The 21216-nt window shown below is 37.7% G+C and overlaps 1 protein-coding gene across 3 annotated transcripts; it reads right to left on the reverse strand.

Annotated features, from left to right (window-relative positions):
* Window positions 1-5064: 5064 nt before the first annotated feature.
* LOC138316180 (carbonic anhydrase-related protein-like) lies at window positions 5065-18921 on the reverse strand. 3 transcript variants are annotated; one of them, XM_069257744.1, is made up of 11 exons: window positions 18612-18921; window positions 14455-14483; window positions 12521-12694; window positions 11227-11421; window positions 10368-10406; window positions 10080-10204; window positions 9594-9689; window positions 8413-8478; window positions 7527-7578; window positions 6920-7032; window positions 5065-6193 (listed from the first exon to the last, which is right to left on the reverse strand). In XM_069257744.1, the coding sequence occupies exons 3-11, from the start codon at window positions 12579-12581 to the stop codon at window positions 6059-6061; spliced, it is 882 nt and encodes a 293-aa protein (XP_069113845.1). In that variant the 5' UTR covers window positions 12582-12694; window positions 14455-14483; window positions 18612-18921; the 3' UTR covers window positions 5065-6058. The 3 variants fall into 3 exon arrangements, with proteins under 3 accessions (XP_069113845.1, XP_069113846.1, XP_069113843.1); XM_069257745.1 differs by lacking the exons at window positions 14455-14483; window positions 18612-18921 and adding an exon at window positions 14553-15048; XM_069257742.1 differs by lacking the exons at window positions 14455-14483; window positions 18612-18921 and having other exon boundaries at window positions 12521-12834.
* Window positions 18922-21216: the final 2295 nt, after the last annotated feature.

Here is a 21216-nt window from a genome sequence, read left to right on the forward strand (position 1 = left end):
TCTGGATTTTGTCCCCATTGTCTATAAAAATGGTAATTCTTGCTACTGCTTTGCACTCAGCATAAAGGAAGTGGGACGACTGGGTTGACGTTGTCAGTATAACGTAATCGTTGGGCATTTTTGGTGGTATGCCTTTGTAAGATAACATTGTATAAAGGGCAAGAGTTCCACTATTACAAGACATAACAGGAATAGACTCAACATACAGACATCCATACACCGAAACATAATGCACTTAAATGATGTTAATATAATAATCAAACTTCAATATTTTAAAAACCTGCTGCTTAAACATGATCAAACTAGAAGACGGTTAGTTGACAGAAGGTACCATTAATATGACCCTTTTTTTTATAAAAACATTGCTTTTCACCAATTGACTTTTGACTACCTGATTAACTTTAAGCTCATGAAAAAATCAGATGTTTGAATAGCACAAAAAATGCAAAATATTTGCGTATATCCTCGGAGTGGCATCTTCTGGTAGATTTTCGTTGTTGATTAACGTCCAGAAAACAATAATTGTACGATGAATTGTGTGTGATTTTTGTTGATTATTATTCTCTTTATTTCCTCCAATTTGAAGATTACAGAAATAGAATAACATACATGTAATACAATATTCAACATGGCTTAATCTATACAAAGAATAATGTAAGTGATGTGACAACTTGTTGAGTAAATGTACATACAACTATTTAGTACTATCTATAGTGCAGTATAGTGGTGCAAAATAATTAATAGACAATAATATAATGATAATAATAATAGTAAATAAATAAAAAAGAATAATAATAAAAATGGAAAAAAAAATCAGGGGCAAAAATTAACACTTCAGTATGTATTTTTACGCAATGAACCCAATCAATTTACTACATATACAAGTAGTAAGAATAGTCATAATTAGACGTGATAACTATTTGAAAAAAAATCATTTAACATTTTTGAAACATATCTGACAGAAACGTGGCGAAATTCTGTTAAATATATACTGTTCAAATCATATATAATTTTACCACCTATAAGTGTATGAAATAATTGGAATTCTGAATGGGAATGTAAGTATACTTTAAAACCGATTCCATCTATACTTAAAAGCTCACACCATAACGGCGATCTCGCACCTCTTCCGTAAATCCACACTGTAACACAATATGCGTATATATATCATTATACATTTTCCCACACCTATGACATAAATCTAATTTATCCGTTTGTGGACTTCTTTAATCAACAACTAATGACATTATATTGTAGACCGATGTTCTAATTTGCGGATGATTTATCAATAATCTCCAAAATGTATGAGGAAACAAATTATCACGGACCAAAATAAATCTATTAAAATCACAATCATAACGCATGCTTTCTCTCCATGCGCTTTTTTTCATATAAATGTACATTATACTTTACTTTCGCTTTCCATGAACTCTTCACTGGAAACACACCATTTTATAAATATTCTTGTAAGAACTTGTATAAATTGTATTTCTTAAGAATAATTAATATATCACTTGTAAAACCATAACTATACATATCTTTTATAACGTGTTCGTTTGTATTTGTAGGACAAAGGAAGCGGTTTACAGAGATGGTTTGCTGCTCGCAGTTTATGTTGTAGGACATCCACACAGACAGTGCTGAAACATTAAATATCTTGTTTACAATCTAATAACGCGCCAGCTTTACTGGTAATTGATTTGTGTATTGATTCTATACATAGAGGCGAGTAGGCCATTTTATCTTGTTTTACACGAAAGGAAATTAAGGCACTAGGCGACAATTATACTGAATACTGTAGCCACTAGAAAATGGATATAATGGTCAAACAGCATTTAATTTGTACATTTATCGGTAGGGTAGATTGGCACTTTTCTCAATTAGCTCAATTACACCTGTGAAAGATTGAATCTTCAAAGAAGAAGCCCTTAATCATCCCATTAGGTAAATTGTCACCTGGTTCCACCTGAGGGACAACGCGCGTGATTTCAGGCGCAACCGGAAGTTGGCAGACTGTCGGTAATTGTTGGAATCATGTATAATGTAATGGTGAAAACAAAGTTGTTAAGATGTGTCATATTTACAGCTTGTTCTATTTTCCCTTAAAAAATCTAGTCATATTTCTATAATTCCCGGATTACTGAGATATACAGAGGCAGTGGAGCGGACAGTCAGATCCATCACACTGACACTGCAGGCACAGGGGGCGCTGCAATCGGCCGATATCTCCGGTTATAGCCTGACAAACCGACATTCGTTGTTTAGTTTGTCCCCGAAAACGATCTGTATCTAGGGCCCACCTCAGTGATGTCAAACTGCACATTACATCAAAGAACAAATCTTCACATCTTGATTCTAATTTATCTTTGCTCGGTATGTGAAATAGGGTTTGTTTCCTGGCTCTCAAGCTTTAATGAACAGAGATGCACTCCGATAGTACACGGTATAGCATCAATACATCCTGCATCTGCGTTAAGCAAGACATTACTAAAGATCATTAATGAAAATCACTCTGCCGTGGATTTATGTAAAGTGACGAAAAAGTGATGGGATGTAACTTTACGGCGACAAATACCAAAAGTATTTTATGGCTTCAAATTCTACCGAAATGTTAAAGCAATTGCATACAGTTGTATATAATTTCGTGCCAACATTTCTTCTTTTCTGTTTTTTTCCTTTCTTTCATGTTATTCGTACATAAATGATTATACATGTATTGTATAAAAAGTAATTTAAAGAAAGATGTATATAACATTTAAAGATATAACACAACTGAGCGGCTTGCTATCTTTACACGTGTTTATACTGCTGTCGTGTTGCATTGTAGTGTAGCGTCGCCCAATCAAGTTATACAGACAAAGGGAGCTAACTCATCCTCATAAACAGTGACGAGTGGCGGTACGATCAGATACTAATGATTAAATCACCAAATTGTCCCAGTTAAGATTGTGACTATGAAAACGATTAAAGTCAAACCACATGCCTGTTCACGGCATATTAACCTAAAGCACTCAATCGACAATATCACGGTGTCCCCACACGGGGCCGGAACACGGCGTGATCAACTCAAAAGGCGCAAGGATTTCAATATGCAAATTAGTCTAGCAATCGCTGACCTGAATCATGTGTTGATCATGAACTCGACGGGAACATGGGAACTACATTTATAGAGCGTGTGCGAGACTGCAATGTATGGTGACCTGCGCGAGCATTACATTGTACATTTCAGTAGTTTGAAATTGATAGTCGCTAATTAATTTGTCTTCTTCGAAGGTTCCTAAAATGATTACATTTTTTGTTGATTTTTAAACGTTTTCATCCATACCATACCGGGCTTTTGAAGGTTCATCTTTTAGGTCAACGTAGTAAGTTTTTAACGTAAAAACGTTTTACAGAAGGAGAATGTTAAACCGTTGGCGCTATATATAAAACGAATTTAAAAATTAAAATATCTTGTACAATCGGCGTTGTGATATGGTAAACATCTACACTACTTAATCTGAAGTAACTCAGCCAGGGCCCAGCTGTATCACGAACTTTCCTTAATTAAAGGATTTTCCTGAACTTAAAAGTTTTCATATGAAAGCATTACAGATTTGAAGGAAGGCTGCTTTACTTAATGCTAGGTTTACACTATGTTCCCGGCGGCCACGGCAGCCCCGTTTCAGACCACCGTGGACTGAACGTGGTGACCGCGAGACAACGTGAGACAGCGCAGAAGGACGTGATAGACAAACGTAAGCGGTCGTGAATACCGTGGATGCCGTGCCAGATTTTTAAACTGTCAAAAAATTTGCCACGGCAGTCACGGTAAAGATGGTGAACGCCACAGGACGTAATAAAACGGGATTGACGTAACAAAACGTAACAGTGCGTACGAGGCCGTAACAAAACTTCCTGACGGTCCGTGGTGGAACGGGCAGCAAGCACGTTCCCCTAAATCTCACGGTGATTTCAAGTTTTGTGACGTTCTGTTGAGTTTTTTCCACGTTTTATCACGGTTGATGCAGATTGGCTGCACGTTTTGTGCCGTTTTGTCCAGGTTTGTCAAGGTTTTGACGGCAAGCCAAGGTGAAAGATAGCCGTTTCGATGCGTCCTGTAAAGGCACATCACGGTTTGTAGCGGTTGAAAGCCCGACGTGATACGACGTGTTGCGTCTTACTACGGTCTTACGTTGCAAGATATATATGATGGAGTATCATTGCCTGACCTGGTACATATTTGCTACTTCATGGAGTTATTTGTATTAATAAATAGAAATAGTCATTATCAAACACATTTAAACCATAAAATCATACCAAGACTATTATTGCAAAAGGCAGATTAAGTGAGAACCATTGGCTATAATAATTATAATTTTGTAATCAAAACGTGTTTGAAATGACATTTTCGGCAATAAATATTGTTTCATTTGCTCCAAAAAAGCCCGGCATCAGACTTTCATCCCTAGTAAGCCTTTGCGGACCGTGAAAAAAAGTATCGGAGCTTGATCAAAACGTGTAAAACGTAGCAGATCTCATCGTATCGTAACAGGCCTAGAGAGAACGTAGTGGTATCCTTGATAGACCGTGCTATAGCCGTAGTGTACCTTTAACCTCCGGGAATAGCACTTTCCCCTATATCCACGGTCCACCACGTAATCCGTAAAATACCGTGGCAAAACTTCACAAGACCTAGTTCAACTTGAATGCAGAGACAAAAATAGCCAAAATTCCACGGCGCACCACGTTTCGGGCAAACGGGGCTACCGTGGTCGCCGGGAACATAGTGTAAACCTAGCATAAGATTGTTTCCTTAACTTTTATTATGCTTTCTATATTGGGAAGTTAAGGAAACTGTTCGTGAAACTGGTTACGGAAAAATACCCACAATATGATAATAAATTGTACTGGAGCACTGTGTTTCTGGTTGGTTTATTGAAGGACAAGGTTTGGTTTATAACGCTGAACATCTAAAAACAGATATAGGCACTTATTGACGGCGTCTTCAGTAGAGAGTGAAATAAAGGAAAGTAACTCTGACACGAATGTTTGAAAGTTGTAAAAATAACATCAACAACTATATATCTATTATTACAACTTTAATCAATATACACAATAAAAACACCGTAGAAAATACGGTACAAAACATACTGTACATACATGTAAAATATTACAGTGATCGTTATTATATCTTGAACAACATATATGGCAACTAGCTGTTTATAAAGGTTATTATGTGTACAAATATTTAATAATAATACATATTCATGTAGTTATATAGCACAGGTAAGTCCCTTAAAAAAGGGCTCTTGTTCAGAAAAAAACAATATTTAATGATTCAGTGATTTGAATTGAATATCAAAATATTATTTTCTTCAGTCCTTGTATTTTCCCAGAAGGTAGTTGGTGAATCATTCACCAGCTCCACTGCCAGTGAGAACTTCCATTCAAAATGTATGATTGTATGCATGAATATTCCAGGCGCCAAAAAATGGAGCAATCGTTATGACCTGTGTAATACTTATATAGAATCCACTAATTCTTTCCATTGGTATTTAACAATTGGCCTTATCACTTAAAGGTAGTGACTATGGATCCCCAAGAGCATCAATATATACAGAGATTCATATGAAAATTCTACTTCATGTGTTTTTACACTTCCTTTTACACACATCCAGTGTTTTAATAGTTTAAATTGATAATGTATGACTAGATCAGCAAGTATCCATGAAAAATGGTGTCATTCAACATTTGTACATTCTTGTGTCTTTAAGCCAATAATTAGTATGAAATGTTACATGTAATCACCAGAACAACATCCATACTTAGCACCTTCTCATACAAATATAAATGAAAATAAAGTGCATTGAACATTTCCTTTAATGTGCTGTATGAAAAAATAATAGATTTTGGAATCTTGAAACTATGTTAATTTACAATACGTCACTAGCTAATAATGAGGAAATAAGCATCACTTCTAAGTTTGACGAGATTCTGAAGTAGTTAATCATCAGATAATAAAAGAACCCCCAGCCTCTCTCCTACCCAAGGATGGCCTCTCTCCTACCCAAGAATACTACTGGAAGGAGGCCCTAATCACTCTCCCATTTAGGGGCTGCACAGGTCGGAAATTGTCTACCAATCGCCCACTGGACCCTTTCCCAGGGGAATCGCCTTTACAATAGCACAGAAGTCGACGGAATTCCTCAATCTGAAAAAAAACCAAACACGTGTTCTACCAAACTGCACTTTAAGGTATATAATTATCCCCTGTTAGCAATTTATTTATTTTATAGTTAGGAACATCATATACACCAAAGACGTATATAGATTTTCCGCTTCCGCATTTGATTCGATGGAGGGGAGGCAACTCCTATACAAACGAAAACTGGAGTTGCCTAAAATTTTCCGATAAGGTATGACTTACTTTATCATACTATACATGTTTATAAGATACTAGGAAAATAACACATGTACATACTGTTTGTACATATAACTGTGTACATGTACATTTTGAAGGATACCCACATTGACAGCCAGTATAAACTTAGTTTTTGTGTCTGACAAATAAGATTAGCAACATGGAAAACATATCAAATCATCAATTAATTGGGAAGAGACGGCACAAAGAGGTGCATTGACATGTATTCTGTTTTCAAGTCCAACGATAAATTGCCAGTCATGTAGGAAAGTGAGAGCATCGGAAGGAAAACATCACCGTCCAACACATTTAAAAGTCAGTACCTATCAACTTTTTCGCGAGGGTTTCAAACCTGCATCAGGGAGATGATGGTTCAACCAGTGGATTAGAACCAGACGTTCTTGGAGAGCTACCGTTCCCTACTTCGTATGACTACTCATGGTAAATATCATATAAGTATTGGTAACCAGACTACGATAGCCACGTCTATAGAACAGTGGTACCTGGATAACTTACCTGTCCTGGAGACACTAGTAGTGGGTACCGGAACATTATCCACGCGGTGTTCTCGTGACAAGGAGGGAAGGTCAAGGATCCTTCATAGCACCAGTAATCCCGTAGGTCGGGGTCTGCGGGCAGTGGTTATATACATAGATTAATGTATCAGGAGAGACAACTCCCAACCTTAATTAGGTGTTTAGTTAATCAATTAATACATGGTATCAGTCTATATCCATATGAGGAAAGTAATACTTTTTCATATCTACCTGTAGATTATATTGAAAGGTGTGAGCGTCTAATTTTACTTCAAGATAAAAACCTAAAGAATAATTAATTGCGTCCCGAAAAAAAATCCTTGACATTACGTCCTATATGGAATGAAGTACTGATTGCCCATGCACCGAAATCAAAATAAATTATTTTACATATATTATTTTTTGTGTTAATTAGACATATATATATATACACACGATTATACACTAATTATTGTTCAAATGATAAGTATTGTTTATTCTTTGTCGGCGGTCGAGCACTTTTAAATCACGGCAACCTTTTTACTCATTTTGATAAACCATTCCTAGGTGAAAAGAAATAAAGATAGATACACATGTACAATACTCACCAGGAAGTAAGCAAACCGGATTAAAGGGAGTGTTTGTTGTTTTCTGACGGCCCTGAAGAAAGGAATTTCAAACAATCAGAAATGAAATTGACAACACTTTCAGTTAAAGCAGATATTTAAGTGGGATGAGTTCAATACCATGGTGTTTGAGTATTTCTGTAATGTTTTACATGGTCAATGTAAGGCGGTCCTTAACAATGTTAATTAGTATCTTCGATACAAAACGTAAATACGTAGTAACGGTCATTACACTGTTGATGGTACCATAAAATTGACTCATTACATGTGGCGTTTGTGTGATGATTTCACCATGAAAATGCTTCTAAAGAACCGAAATCCCGTAACGAACAATCATCAAACATACATGTTGGTATGTTAAGAACAGTATATAGGGATGGATGCATAGATTCTCATACTGGTCTGGTAAATAAACAAAGATATCCACCCTCGCAAAGATTTTGACTGATCAGCAAAAGGCTTGTTGAGTGCGGAGCTGCCAAAATCATTGACGATGTTAAGATATCCCTATCTATGTGACAGACCTGTAAGGGAGTATACTATTCCCATTTGTCTATGGTACCAACATGTTATGTTAACAATTAAGGGATGGTTTATAACCGTCAGAGAAAATGCTTCCAACCAATTTACTAATATAACAGTTTGTGGTTGTACACTATACTGTAATGTCAACATTTCAAGTCGTCTTAAACGAGCAAAAAAATAGCGACGTGATACTGTTTAGCATTCTCATGATTTATATTTTCTAAATTACTTTCATATTTTTCGGATGCTTAATTATTCTGAAAAATCGTTTTATTTTACATAAAGTATTAACAGATTATCAATGTGGGTGAAAACATCTACATCAGCAAATAAAAATAATTACCTTAAAGATAACGTCACTAAGAGCATCACTAACCAGGGACCTAACAGTACTGTTTTCTCTTCCAATCTGTTGGTACAAAATGGCAATCATTGACAACTTGGATGGTTACAGTGTCCTTATTTGGATATACACTGCCCTCCAAAAGTTCTGTTACTATGGTACTGAGAAAACTCTCGAATTAATGAGTTAGAGGAGATTAATAATATATACCGATGCTTGCATTAAAAAGGCGTCCCCTTTTTCTGTATTTTGTGTATATAAAACTGCACTTGTAAGTGAACTTTCGGAGGGCAGTAATGTAGTATTAGATCCCCTGCCAAATACATACAGAATGACCTGAATGTACATACTGTTTCTTGGTCTCCAATGACTAAGTCATTACATTACACCGCGTACATATATGAATTTATGAGGTAACCATTATAGATACATGTAAGATGCTAACCAAGTGGCCTAGTTGCGCTGTTGCAACCATTTCAAAACAGGTGACGTAATTACGTGGCAGCAATATGACGTCATGACGTCAATATTATCTTACATTATTTCCTAAATTTACATTTCTACTGCAAACCCATTATGTAACGTCAGAAACGCAGTTTCGTAGTTCAGTGCATGGACTGTTATCCACATATTTTGAAGAGGTTGAATGCCAACTGGACAACGGCAAATCTAACATAAAGCGCGCTGAACTCTGGACCATTGATATAACATGATAGAGTCGAATATTTTTAAGGATTAACCAGAATAAATTTTTTATGTTATGGAGATATAACACAAAAATCCGAGTGTACTCTCATCATAAAACGCTTCACGGTTTATTTAGAGTACACTCAGATACTCAGCTATATCTCCATAACATAAAAAATCTATTCCAGTTAATCCTTATAATTCAATTTACTAAAGATAACCTCTTCAATATTCAAAATTCATTTTGGGACTCTTTTGTCTATGAAATTACTACGCCGTCATCTCAGCCAATCAGAAGCGACGTTAGAAACGGCGACGCCATTTTTTCCTTTATGGGCTGATAAAGTAAATTTTTAAGCCAATGAAAATGCTCGTAACAAGCAAAATTGAAATATAACAAAATAACGTCCGATAAAAAACGGTTGAACAATCGACTCTGGTGTTATGGGAGTAGATTATGAGGATAAATAAAATATCCTATAACAATTCCTCACCTGAACAAACAGACACACAGCAGCTACTCCGTCCGGCTTTCCACAGGCATCCTCCATACTGGAATATAGACTAGTGTTCCAGTGTATAAACTGGACCTGAAACCATCAAACACTTCAGTAATATATTGGTCAATTCTTCAGAGACTACTTTTCTAATGCAATACAAAGGGTTTCCATGTTAAAGTCCGGGTAAGCTATGTTTAGGTAAACATTTCAACATAACCGATTAGGTTTTTACAATCAACTACTGTGTGCATGTCAAGTCATTATACAATGATAACAAAATACAAGACAATATCACATCAATGTGCTTATTTGGTAAATCTTGTAATTGTTAAATGTGTTATTATTAATTATTTGAATGTGGTAACAGAAATAATTCAGATCTAAATTGCTTTCATTTCTACAATGTTGAAAAAGGCTATATTAATCAAAGATAGTTCAAATATCGTGAGTCTAGGGGCGATAACTCGACTAAGAATGTACCTCCATCGGGAATGCCTTTCCGTTTACGTGGTGTTCAGACCCTCGACTATTAGACGAACCCCAGTGAAAACGAATCTCAGCGAGTTCGAACTCGTGTCCAAGTGGAAGAGGTCCGCCCGATATAGCTGTAACAGCAGACAAATGATATTCACTAAATTATTATTTAGATATTGTGAGTGATTTGTATTAATGCTTCTTAATTTGAACTTTTAACCAAAACATTTATTGTATCAGAGGTCTTGTTTATGAATGACCTCCTGTATCCATACCCCTGTATACTATACTCACTGGACCGCTGAGCCATGTCGAACCGAACCGAAGTCTCTGCTGGAAACCAAAGGAAATAATTGTCGTTAATCCGCAAGCATCTTCTCTTAAAAAGTTACATGTGGGTTCATCTCCATAATATTATTATGAATCGATTATTAAAACATGTCGCTTATGACTAATCCCATCTTTTGTAAGGATCATTGTGGGTCTGGTTGCTTTTTTAGCTTGAACCGCTCATGTACATTGTATATGCAGACGATTAGGATAGTTCAGTTGATATAAAATACAATGTATAGTTATCTTTACATACAAATGTATCATGACGACAGTCCATATCATAAACGACAAATTGTACCTGTCGTAGAAAAAATACACGTTATTGAAGCTAGGAATATCGAATAACCTATCGATCTACACGATCAGGCCCATATAATCATATTTTTGGACATAGTTGTGTTCTAAATTTCTCCGTCACCTTAGCTTTTGTGAACTATTCCGATACACTATAAAAGTATGGTTAAATAATCGTTCAGTGATGAGTAAATTAATAACTTTAGACTGTGTTATTTTAAAATTTTAATATCTTATGATTTTGATGCATATAAATGACGAGCTTTGTAACCTCAGTACATTATCTATTCTTTTAACCTATCTTGATTCAATCACAACGTCCGAGTATTTCGGCAATCTTCGGAAATGAATAATAAAAAAGCCCAGATAGTTCACTAAATCTGAGTAGTGTTTGCAGGTTGTTATGATATATCAGTACCTAAGTTTTGTTCGTAATGCCGGAATTTTTTTCCTCCGTGTTATTCCGATTGTATTGACATTTGACGTTGTGATTGAACTTTGACTGTGAGTTGACCTCTGACCTTACCTCCTTTACTCTTGGGGTACACGATGAGATTCTGTCCGTTGTTGAGGATGTCTGTCTCCCGTGATGTACAGTAGTTGATGGTGAGCGGTGACTTAGCCAATGTCGGGTCGTATTGTGTTCCTGATGACATGAAGTCTACTGGAGACTGACGTGTACCATTGGCTGCTGGGAAATCCTTCCCCCACTCCATCGCTTCTGTTATTGTTGTAATGGTAAGAATCAAAGTAATATGTACATGGCTTGCAATAAAAACAGAACCATAAAACAATTATGTAGGCATATCACTCCCCTGTCAAACCTTGCGTTTCCCCGGGGATAGGAAAACGAGCGACACCAAACTTAATCCACCCATAAACAGGGCTACATGTAGCCACTGTAGTTTTATATGGTTGCATGCACTACTTCACAAGAATACACCATGGTGGGAGCGGGTAGTATAGGTTACCTCAACGAGAAAGGCGACCTTACACGCAATACTCTAGCTTTCTTCATACGATGTTCAAAATGACCACCTGGGTAACAGTAGCCTGTATAGTATTATATAGTATAATATTGAACCTAAATACTATTATGTTTTGGGAGGTAGGGTATGCATTCGTAAAATAATTTTTCATCGTCATCATAATTTGTATTTTCATATTACAGAGTTATCTGCCCTTGCTGGTAGGTATTGATTGTCACGTCGTGTTTTTTTGCGAGCGTAACGTCATACTTCTCAGAGAAAATGACGTGAATTCTTCTCACAAAATAATGACGTCACAATTAATACCTACACGCAAGGGACTGTAATATGCCAAGACAGAATAACATGAAGAAGAAAAGCTCTCACTTTGGAATGTCATTTTACCATTTCGACCCCCGAGGCCGAAGTTTATTCATTAAGTTATTGGGTCCCTGTAGATCGGCTTCCCCAACCGCAATTCAGAAAATTTGGAAGCGGTGAAATTAAAATTGTCGCTATAACGTGACTGCATTGTTCTCATGACGTCATGATGTTGTTGCAGTATCCGAAATTTCGCGAGGAATGACAGCACTTGACGAAAAGGGGAAAAATCCCATTTTATTTTACTGTCCTTATCGACAAACCCTGCTAACAATAGATGATAAATGCTGCATAACGAACAAACGATAATATACAGGGAACACTGTCTATAAAGGTCACTTAAGGAACAAAGAAAAAGTGTTTGTATTGCCAAATGGTCTTTATTCACTGGTCAAATTGCGTTGAAATTCCCGCCAAACGGTTTCATTAAGCAGGTTACTAAAGGCAGGTTTAACTGGGAACTATACTTACTGTCATAAATGAAGCCGTGGTCGCCATCCCTTAGGCGTACTGTTCTCACCATACATATCATGTGTGTGGCCAGGGAGGACAGACGGGCGTGACTGTGTGGGGGTCGGGTCAGGTGTTTTAGTGCGTGTCTCGCGGCTCCACGAAATCTCACAGTCCTGGTCCCTCCTTTACAGCCTTGGGAGGGTGGAGAATGTAAACGTGGCATTACGGAGGTACAGTAAATATGAACAGTGTAGGTATACCTGTCTACTTCTGTATACTGACACCCCACTCTCATGCACGAGTAACATACGAGGTGAGTGGTGTTCAGTCCTCAGAAAGGACGGTGCGCATATATATATAGAGTCGCCTCTCACCGACACACCACCCTTGTAAACTTTACATAAACAAACACCTTGGTACATAAAATCGTCCGTGGTCTTGTTATTCACTATACAAAAACAAACTTTGGAGAACACAGTTATAGACACATGTCGCGATCGGTTGACTTATGTTTTCCCTAGTTGGAGACAGTTTTGATATACATATGTACATGTAGAAGAACAGGACAAATGCACAAGATTCATGTAGAGTGCCTACACCAGGAATCGAACCAGGGTCCCCGAGGTGGGAAAACTACGGCTCCACCGACTGATCCAAAGAAACATGCTCCGTCAGCTGATCATGAGTGACACAGGCCGTCCAAATGTAGAAACCACATCGACCTGTTTTACATACATATTAACATATGAATCTACTAATATATCTTGCATTCGTGCACAACCAAATCACCAGAATTTAGCTTATTTATAATTTAAAATAATTTCCTTTTATTCTGGTAGTCTAAAACGCAATACTCATTTTAATGTAAATATTGATATCCCTTTGTAGTGTAAACCAAACTGTGGCACGAGTGACGTGACCACAGGAAATGACCAATGGTCGACAACGTCCAGGTGATTGTATATAATCAAGTACTTCTTAAACTGCGACTCTTATTATTAAATCCTAGTGCTAGATATAGCTGTAATTTAGATCTTGGCAATTATACCATAATAAGTTGTCTTTATTTCGCAAATGGCATATGCAGCACATAATATACGGAAATCAATCTGTACATGTGAGATGAGCCTGTATCATGTTCATGAGCTGACGTCAAAGTGACACCAGTGGTCGACATATCGTGATAAGACGAGTACTTGAAACCTCCATAGTATTGGTATCGGGTTCTGTAATCTGTTAATACCGACATATAGACAGCCATACACGGGATTATAAAGTGATGTACTTTACCACCTGTGTCACTAAAACAATCCTACTGAATACACACATGTATCTCTGAACCATGATACAGTGTAGAGCCTATATGATAATACACAATTCTTATAGAATATTCACGGACAGTTTCTTTCTTTCAAACGATGCTTTTAATGAATCGTAGACATTTTTATTTTGAAAGTCTTAATACGAAAATAAATAATAAGCTGTGAGACAAGTTTGAAAAACCTCAATTGACGTCACAATTGTAATTTTGAACATCAAAACATATGCACAACACGTCGAATTTTAGATAAATAAACGATGTGGTATGAAGTACAAATGTACGATTCACCTCTGATCAGTGCCACCTTCCGGAGATTGTGATGTTACAAATACCATATCAAAATATGATGTCATAGTCATCTTTGACTAATTGACGGGAAATCGTACCTAACTTACGTCGTTTTGGTATCTTGAAATCGACGGACATGAAATAGTTCCTTTATGCGATGCAATGTAGCTGTACTAAATGGTTTGATGAATTTTTCAGTTATCATCAAATACAACACAAAATAATTAATATAGATATTTCTCTTATTAACAGAAAAGATATTGTATTCGATAAGAAGAGAAAAGTAAAAATGAAGAGCAAACGTAAGTTACACATGCAAAGAGTTTGGTAACGGTATACTTACGCCCATGGGACGGAGATGTTAGCCATTATCTGGTGAAAAATAGTAAGTTAGTGTTAGACAATGTTTTCTTATCAAAAAATTATCTTAAGTTTTCCTACCTTGGATAAAAAGACCCGGATGTTGTGAATAGGTTCCCACCGATACCAGCAGAACAGTTTGTGACTATAGAAATACACCAAGCACCCTAAACAGTGGTGCGCGACTTTAAATACCGGTATCCAGATTACATACATTAAAATGTACTCGTGTCTAAATATCGACGATAACTAACCAACACATCGCCATCCAGAATTTATGATATAAATAAAGTCTTCGCCTGGAGCGTAAGTTAACGGGTGATTACAACTTTCCCAGATCTCCCGGAACAATAAACTCCACATGGACCGTGGCATATACACTATTACAGCTCATCAATAAACTTTGATATGTGTGCTGTCATATTCTCGGGTACCGCCGTCAATACCGCCACATCCACCTACGGAATGTTGATATCGAGAATAATTCTAGTCCACCTCAATGGTCAGCGATTTTATTAGCGCTACATAACTTAATGGATTTGCGATGCATTTCGAATATATACATAGCACTTCACATATTAATGATGGCAATTTGATTATTACACGATACGTGTATGATACGTTAAGCTGTATAACTAAACCGTACCTTTAACTAACTGTCAATATATAATAATTGCCTGCAGTTCACTGTCTTTATCATAGAAACTTGTCTTGCTCCTATATATATATGCTCCTTCATAGCAAATATCGTACCGTACAATGATGCCATTGGCATTGTCCTTAACACATGTTATGCATATAACCATAGCAATATATATATATCGATTATAAACCTTTGCTGAGGTCCAAATGGTGTTATATTACCCGCGTGGAATAAATAATGACGGAGATCATTATTTTTAATTCTACGTTGGCGATATAACACCATATGAACCGAAACAAAGGTCTTTAATTTTTATATTAGATTTGTCGTGTCTTTAACAAATGTCAAAAACAATCTCTAATGTGTATATTAATTACAAGAAAAGCATTGGTCAAAGAACGCCACCCTGAAGAATGCAACGATTGGGCAAATAAGTTCGCAAAGGAATATTAACTCGGTGTTTCTAAAAATGGAAACACCAAGTCAATATGCTATATATTAAACGACACGTCACCATACAATGTATATTAGCCAAAGAAATTAGTGGAAAATTAGTGCATATCTAATATAATATACAAATACTTAAAATGTATATACTGCCAAGTAATGGTTGACCCGTTACATACCCAATGTTTTGTGAGTATGTGCATGTTTTGTGAGTATGTGGCATGTTTTGTAATGTATATTTTGTGTGGTATGTTTAAAGTAGCATATTTTGTATGGTGTGTTTTGTGAGTCTGTGGCATGTTTTGTGAGTCTGTGGCATGTTTTGTGAGTCTGTGGCATGTTTTGTGAATCTGTGGTATGTTTTGTAAGAATGTGGTAATCTGTGAGTCTGTGGCATGTTTTGTAAGTCTGTGGTATGTTTTGTGAGTCTGTGGTATGTTTTGTGTGGGATGTTTTAAGTAGCATATTTTGTGTGGTATGTTTTGTGAGTTTGTGACATGTTTTGTGAGTCTGTGGTATGTTTTGTGAGTCTGTGGCATGTTTTGTGAGTCTGTGGTATGTTTTGTGTGGTATATTTTTAGGTAGCATATTTTGGATGGTACGTTTTGTGAGTCTGTGGCATGTTTTGTGAGTCTATGGCATGATTTGTGAGTCTGTAGCATGTTTTGTTAGTCTGTAGCATGTTTTGTGAGTATGTGGTATGTTTTGTGTGGTATGTTTTGTAAGACTGTGGTATTTGTTGTGAGTCTATGGCATGTTTTATGAGTCTATGGCTCGCTTTGGGAGTCTGTGGTATGCTTTGTGCGGCATGTTTTGTAAGTGTTTTGTGAGTCTGTGGTATGTTTTGTGAATCTGTGGCATGTTTTGTGAGTCTATGGTATGTTTTGTGTGGTCTGTGGTATGTTTTGCGAGAATGTGTCATGTTTTGTGAGTCTGTGGCATGTTTTGTGAGTCTGCGGTATGTTTTGTGAGTCTGCGGTATGTTTTGTGAGTCTGTGGTATGTTTTGTGAGTGTGGTATGTTTTTGTGAGAGTGTGGTATGTTTTGTGAGAGTGTGGTATGTTTTGTGAGTCTGGGGTATTTTTCTGTGAGTCTGTGGCATGTTTTGTGAGTCTGTGATATGTTTTGTGAGTCTGTGGCATGTTTTGTGAGTCTGTGGTATGTTTTGTGAGTCTGTGGTATTTTTTTGTGAGTATGTGGCATGTTTTGTGAGTCTGTGGTATGTTTTGTGATGTGCAGTTTGTAGAGTGTGATTTTTGTGAGTGTGGTATGTTTTGTGAGTCTGTGGTATTTTTGTGAGTCTGTGGCATGTTTTGTGAGTAGTTTGTGAGTCTGTATTTTTTGTGAGAGTGTGGTATGTTTTGTGAGTCTGTCATGTTTTGTGAGAGTGTGGTATGTTTTGTGAGTGAGTCTGTGGTATGTTTTTGTGAGTCTGTGGTATTTGTTATGAGTATGTGGCATGTTTTGTGAGTCTGTGGTATGTTTTGTGAGCATGTGGCATGTTTTTGTGAGAGTGTGGCATGTTTTGTGAGTCTGTGGTATGTTTTGTGAGTCTGTGGTATTTTTTATGAGTATGTGGCATGTTTTGTGAGTCTGTGGTATGTTTTGTGAGCATGTGGCATGTTTTGTGAGAGTGTGGCATGTTTTGTGAGTCTGTGGTATGTTTTGTGAGAGTGTGGCATGTTTTGTGAGTATGTGGCATGTTTTGTGAGTCTGTGGTATGTTTTGTGAGTCTGTAGCATGTTTTGTGAGAGTGTGGTATGTTTTGTGAGTCTGTGGCATGTTTTGTGAGAGTGTGGTATGTTTTGTGAGAGTGTGGTATGTTTTGTTAGTCTGGGGTATGTTTTGTGCGGCATGTTTTGTAAGTGTTTTGTGAGTCTGTGGTATGTTTTGTGAATCTGTGGTATGTTTTGTGAGAGTGTGGTATGTTTTGTGAGAGTGTGGTATGTTTTGTGAGTCTGGGGTATGTTTTGTGAGTCTGTGGCATGTTTTGTGAGTCTGTGATATGTTTTGTGAGTCTGTGGCATATTTTGTGAGTCTGTGGTATGTTTTGTGAGTCTGGTATTTTTTGTGAGTATGTGGCATGTTTTGTGAGAGTGTGGCATGTTTTGTGAGTCTGTGGTATGTTTTGTGAGAGTGTTGTATGCTTGTTGAATCTGTGGCATATTTTGTGAGAGTGTGGTATGTTTTGTGAGAGTGTGGTATGTTTTGTGAGTCTGGGGTATGTTTTGTGCGGCATGTTTTGTAAGTGTTTTGTGAGTCTGTGGTATGTTTTGTGAATCTGTGGCATGTTTTGTGAGTCTGTGGTATGTTTTGTGTGGTCTGTGGTATGTTTTGCGAGAATGCGTCATGTTTTGTGAGTCTGTGGTATTTTTTGTTAGTATGTGGCTTGTTTTGTGAGTCAGTTGCATGTTTTGTGAGTCTGTTGTATGTTTTGTTGGAAAGTTGCATATGTAAGTAGAAGCAGAAACTTCTCTTTATAGAGAAATAGTGGTAACAAACTTCAAGTATCAAAATTCAAGATGGCGACCGATTAGTATGCACAATAGGGCCCAAGTGGAACCTACATATGTAATTTGAGAAAGATCCCTTCAGCACTTTCTGAGAAATTGTGGTAACAATTTTTTACTATCAAAATCCAAGGTGGTGGCCTTGTGGCCATCTTGTTGACCGATTGGTCCCAAAAAACGCAATATGCACATCAAGGGCCCTAAAGAAACCTACATATGAAATTTGAGAATTATCCCTTCAGCACTTTCTGAGAAATAGCTATAACATTCTTTTATTACCAAAATTCCAGATGGCTGACAGGCGGCTATCTTGTTGACCGATTGGTCCCAAAATATAATATACACAATTAAGGCCCTAAGGGAACCTACATATGAATTTTGAGAAAGACCCATTCAGCACTTTCTGAAAAATAGTGATAAAAAAAATCGTTAACGGACGGACGGACTGCGATTCGAATAGACCATCCTTTGATGATGGTTGACTATTAAAAAGTAAATTTTCATAAACAATTCTAAATGTTACTTGTGAATATCACTCACCGACTTATTTGTGGATACTATGTGCACAGCTCTTGATATCCACTTGTGACGACGGCGTGCGCTTAGCGTGGCTCCAGAAATCCCTCTTTGCCTAGAGTTGCAGCGGCGTGAAGCCGTTTGGCCCTGTCAGTTTGTTCACAGAACATGACGTTGCTTTAGCGACCCTCGATGTTGTCGCCTAATATTGCATTTCACTAGGGATTGATACTGTGGTAGTACACCAGTCGGTACCAAGGCGTAGTCTGTTTTTCCACATGAAGCTACTATACTCAGTGTAGAGCTTTTCGTTGTTGCTATGTGACATTTGAAATAACAAACAAAACATCAATAAACAATAACACCATCGGTACCCTGTATCGGTGACACTTTGGCATGGTAGCCAATTACTATTGCACTGAAATATAGCTGGAAATACACACAATGGATCGTATGTCATTAAGCTGTTTTGTTTCATTTTTACAAATAGAAATCCAAGGTCACCATGTCTACACGTTACTATGGAGACACAGTATAGCGAGTTGGTAACATAGTAATGTGAAACAGCAAACAGACGTTTGTACGTACTATATGTCATACAGTGGCTACGAGATGGTTACTTATAGTAGTCAATGTATATGGATTTAGTTACATAGCATTATATTTGCATATATTTAAATCTTAATTTTTAAATATTGGAATTTAAAACCTGATCCTCGAAATGTCTGACATATCGGTAAACACTTGGATAGGTCCAAATACATACATGTAGCCGTAATTTATCCTCGCTACCAGTCCAAAGTATCAGTTTAATCGCATGATTAGTGAAAATTTCATTTCTCATTTGCTGCAAAATTTGTGACTTTACCTTCAGTAAAATCAGCAAGTAGGTAAAAATGAAGTTCTTAAAAACATGATAATATTTTTTCTAAATGTGTTTAACCAGAAATTATTTTAGTAACGGTTCAGCAATACGGCTGTAATAACGGTACAGCAATACGGCTGTAGTAACGGTACAGCAATACGGCTGTAGTAACGGTACAGCAATACGGCTGTAGTAACGGTACAGCAATACGGCTGTAGTAACGGTACAGCAATACGGCTGTAGTAACGGTACAGCAATACGGCTGTAGTAACGGTACAGCAATACGGCTGTAGTAACGGTACAGCAATACGGGCTGTAAGTAAGGTACCAGTAAGTCAGCAATACAGTTATAATAACGGTACAGCAACACGGCGTTAGTAACGGTACAGCAATACGGCTGTAGTAAAAGTACAACAATACGGCTGTAGTAACGGTACAGCAATATGGCTGTAGTAACGGTACAGCAATACGGCTGTAGTAACGGTACAGCAATACGGCTGTAGTAAAAGTACAACAATACGGCTGTAGTAACGGTACAGCAATACGGCTGTAGCAACGGTACACAATACGGCTGTAGTAAAATACGGTACAGCAATACGGCTGTAGTAACGGTACAGCAATAGGCGAAACAAGCAATACGGCTGTAGTAACGGGTGTAGTAAGGTCAGCAATACGGCTGTAGTAACGGTACAGCAATACGGCTGTAGTAACGTACAGCAATACGGCTGTAGTAACGGTACAGCAATACGGTTGTAGTAACAGCAATACGGCTGTAGTAAGGTCCAGCAATACTGTAGTAACGGTACAGCAATACGGCTGTAGTAACGGTACAGCAATACGGCTGTAGTAACGGTACAGCAATACGGCTGTAGTAACGGTACAGCAATACGGCTGTAGTAACGGTACAGCAATACGGCTGTAGTAACGGTACAGCAATACGGCAGTAGCAAACGGTACAGCCAGCAATACGGCTGTAGTAACGGACAGCAATACGGCTGTAGTAAGGCCCAGCAATACGGCTGTAGTAACGGTACAGCAATACGGCTGTAGTAACGGTACAGCAATACGGCTGTAGTAACGGTACAGCAATACGGCTGTAGTAAAGGCCCAGCAATACGGCTGTAGTAAGGTACAGCAATACGGCTGTAGTAACGGTACAGCAATACGGCTGTAGTAACGGTACAGCAATACGGCTGTAGTAACGGTACAGCAATACGGCTGTAGTAACGGTACAGCAATACGGCTGTAGTAACGGTACAGCAATACGGCTGTAGTAACGGTACAGCAATACGGTGCTGTCAGTACGGTACAGTACAGCAATACGGCTGTAGTAACGGTACAGCAATACGGCTGTAGTAACGGTACAGCAATACGGCTGTAGTAACGTACAGCAATACGGCTGTAGTAACGGTACAGCAATACGGCTGTAGTAACGGTACAGCAATACGGCTGTAGTAACGGTACAGCAATACGGCTGTAGTAACGGTACAGCAATACGGCTGTAGTAACGGTACAGCAATACGGCTGTAGTAAGGTACAGCAATACGGCTGTAGTAACGGTACAGCAATACGGCTGTAGTAACGGTACAGCAATACGGCTGTAGTAACGCGGTACAGCAATACGGCTGTAGTAACGGTACAGCAATACGGCTGTAGTAACGGTACAGCAATACGGCTGTAGTAACGGTACAGCAATTACGGCTGTAGTAAGGCCCAGCAATACGGTGTAGTAACGGTACAGCAATACGGCTGTAGTAAGGCCCA

Source organism: Argopecten irradians, chromosome 2 (genome assembly GCF_041381155.1).
Source record: "Argopecten irradians isolate NY chromosome 2, Ai_NY, whole genome shotgun sequence".
Lineage (NCBI taxonomy): Eukaryota > Metazoa > Mollusca > Bivalvia > Pectinida > Pectinidae > Argopecten > Argopecten irradians.

Excerpts from the sequence above, each read along its gene's own strand:
- LOC138316180 (XM_069257742.1), bottom strand. The coding sequence starts at position 12,797 with ATGAGAGTGGGGTGTCAGTATACAGAAGTAGACAGGTATACCTACACT. Across the intron at positions 11,422-12,520 it reads CCACGGCTTCATTTATGACA|AAGCGATGGAGTGGGGGAAG; the intron begins GTAAGTATAGTT and ends CAACAATAACAG. Across the intron at positions 7,579-8,412 it reads TTAGTGACGTTATCTTTAAG|GGCCGTCAGAAAACAACAAA; the intron begins GTAATTATTTTT and ends TCCTTTCTTCAG.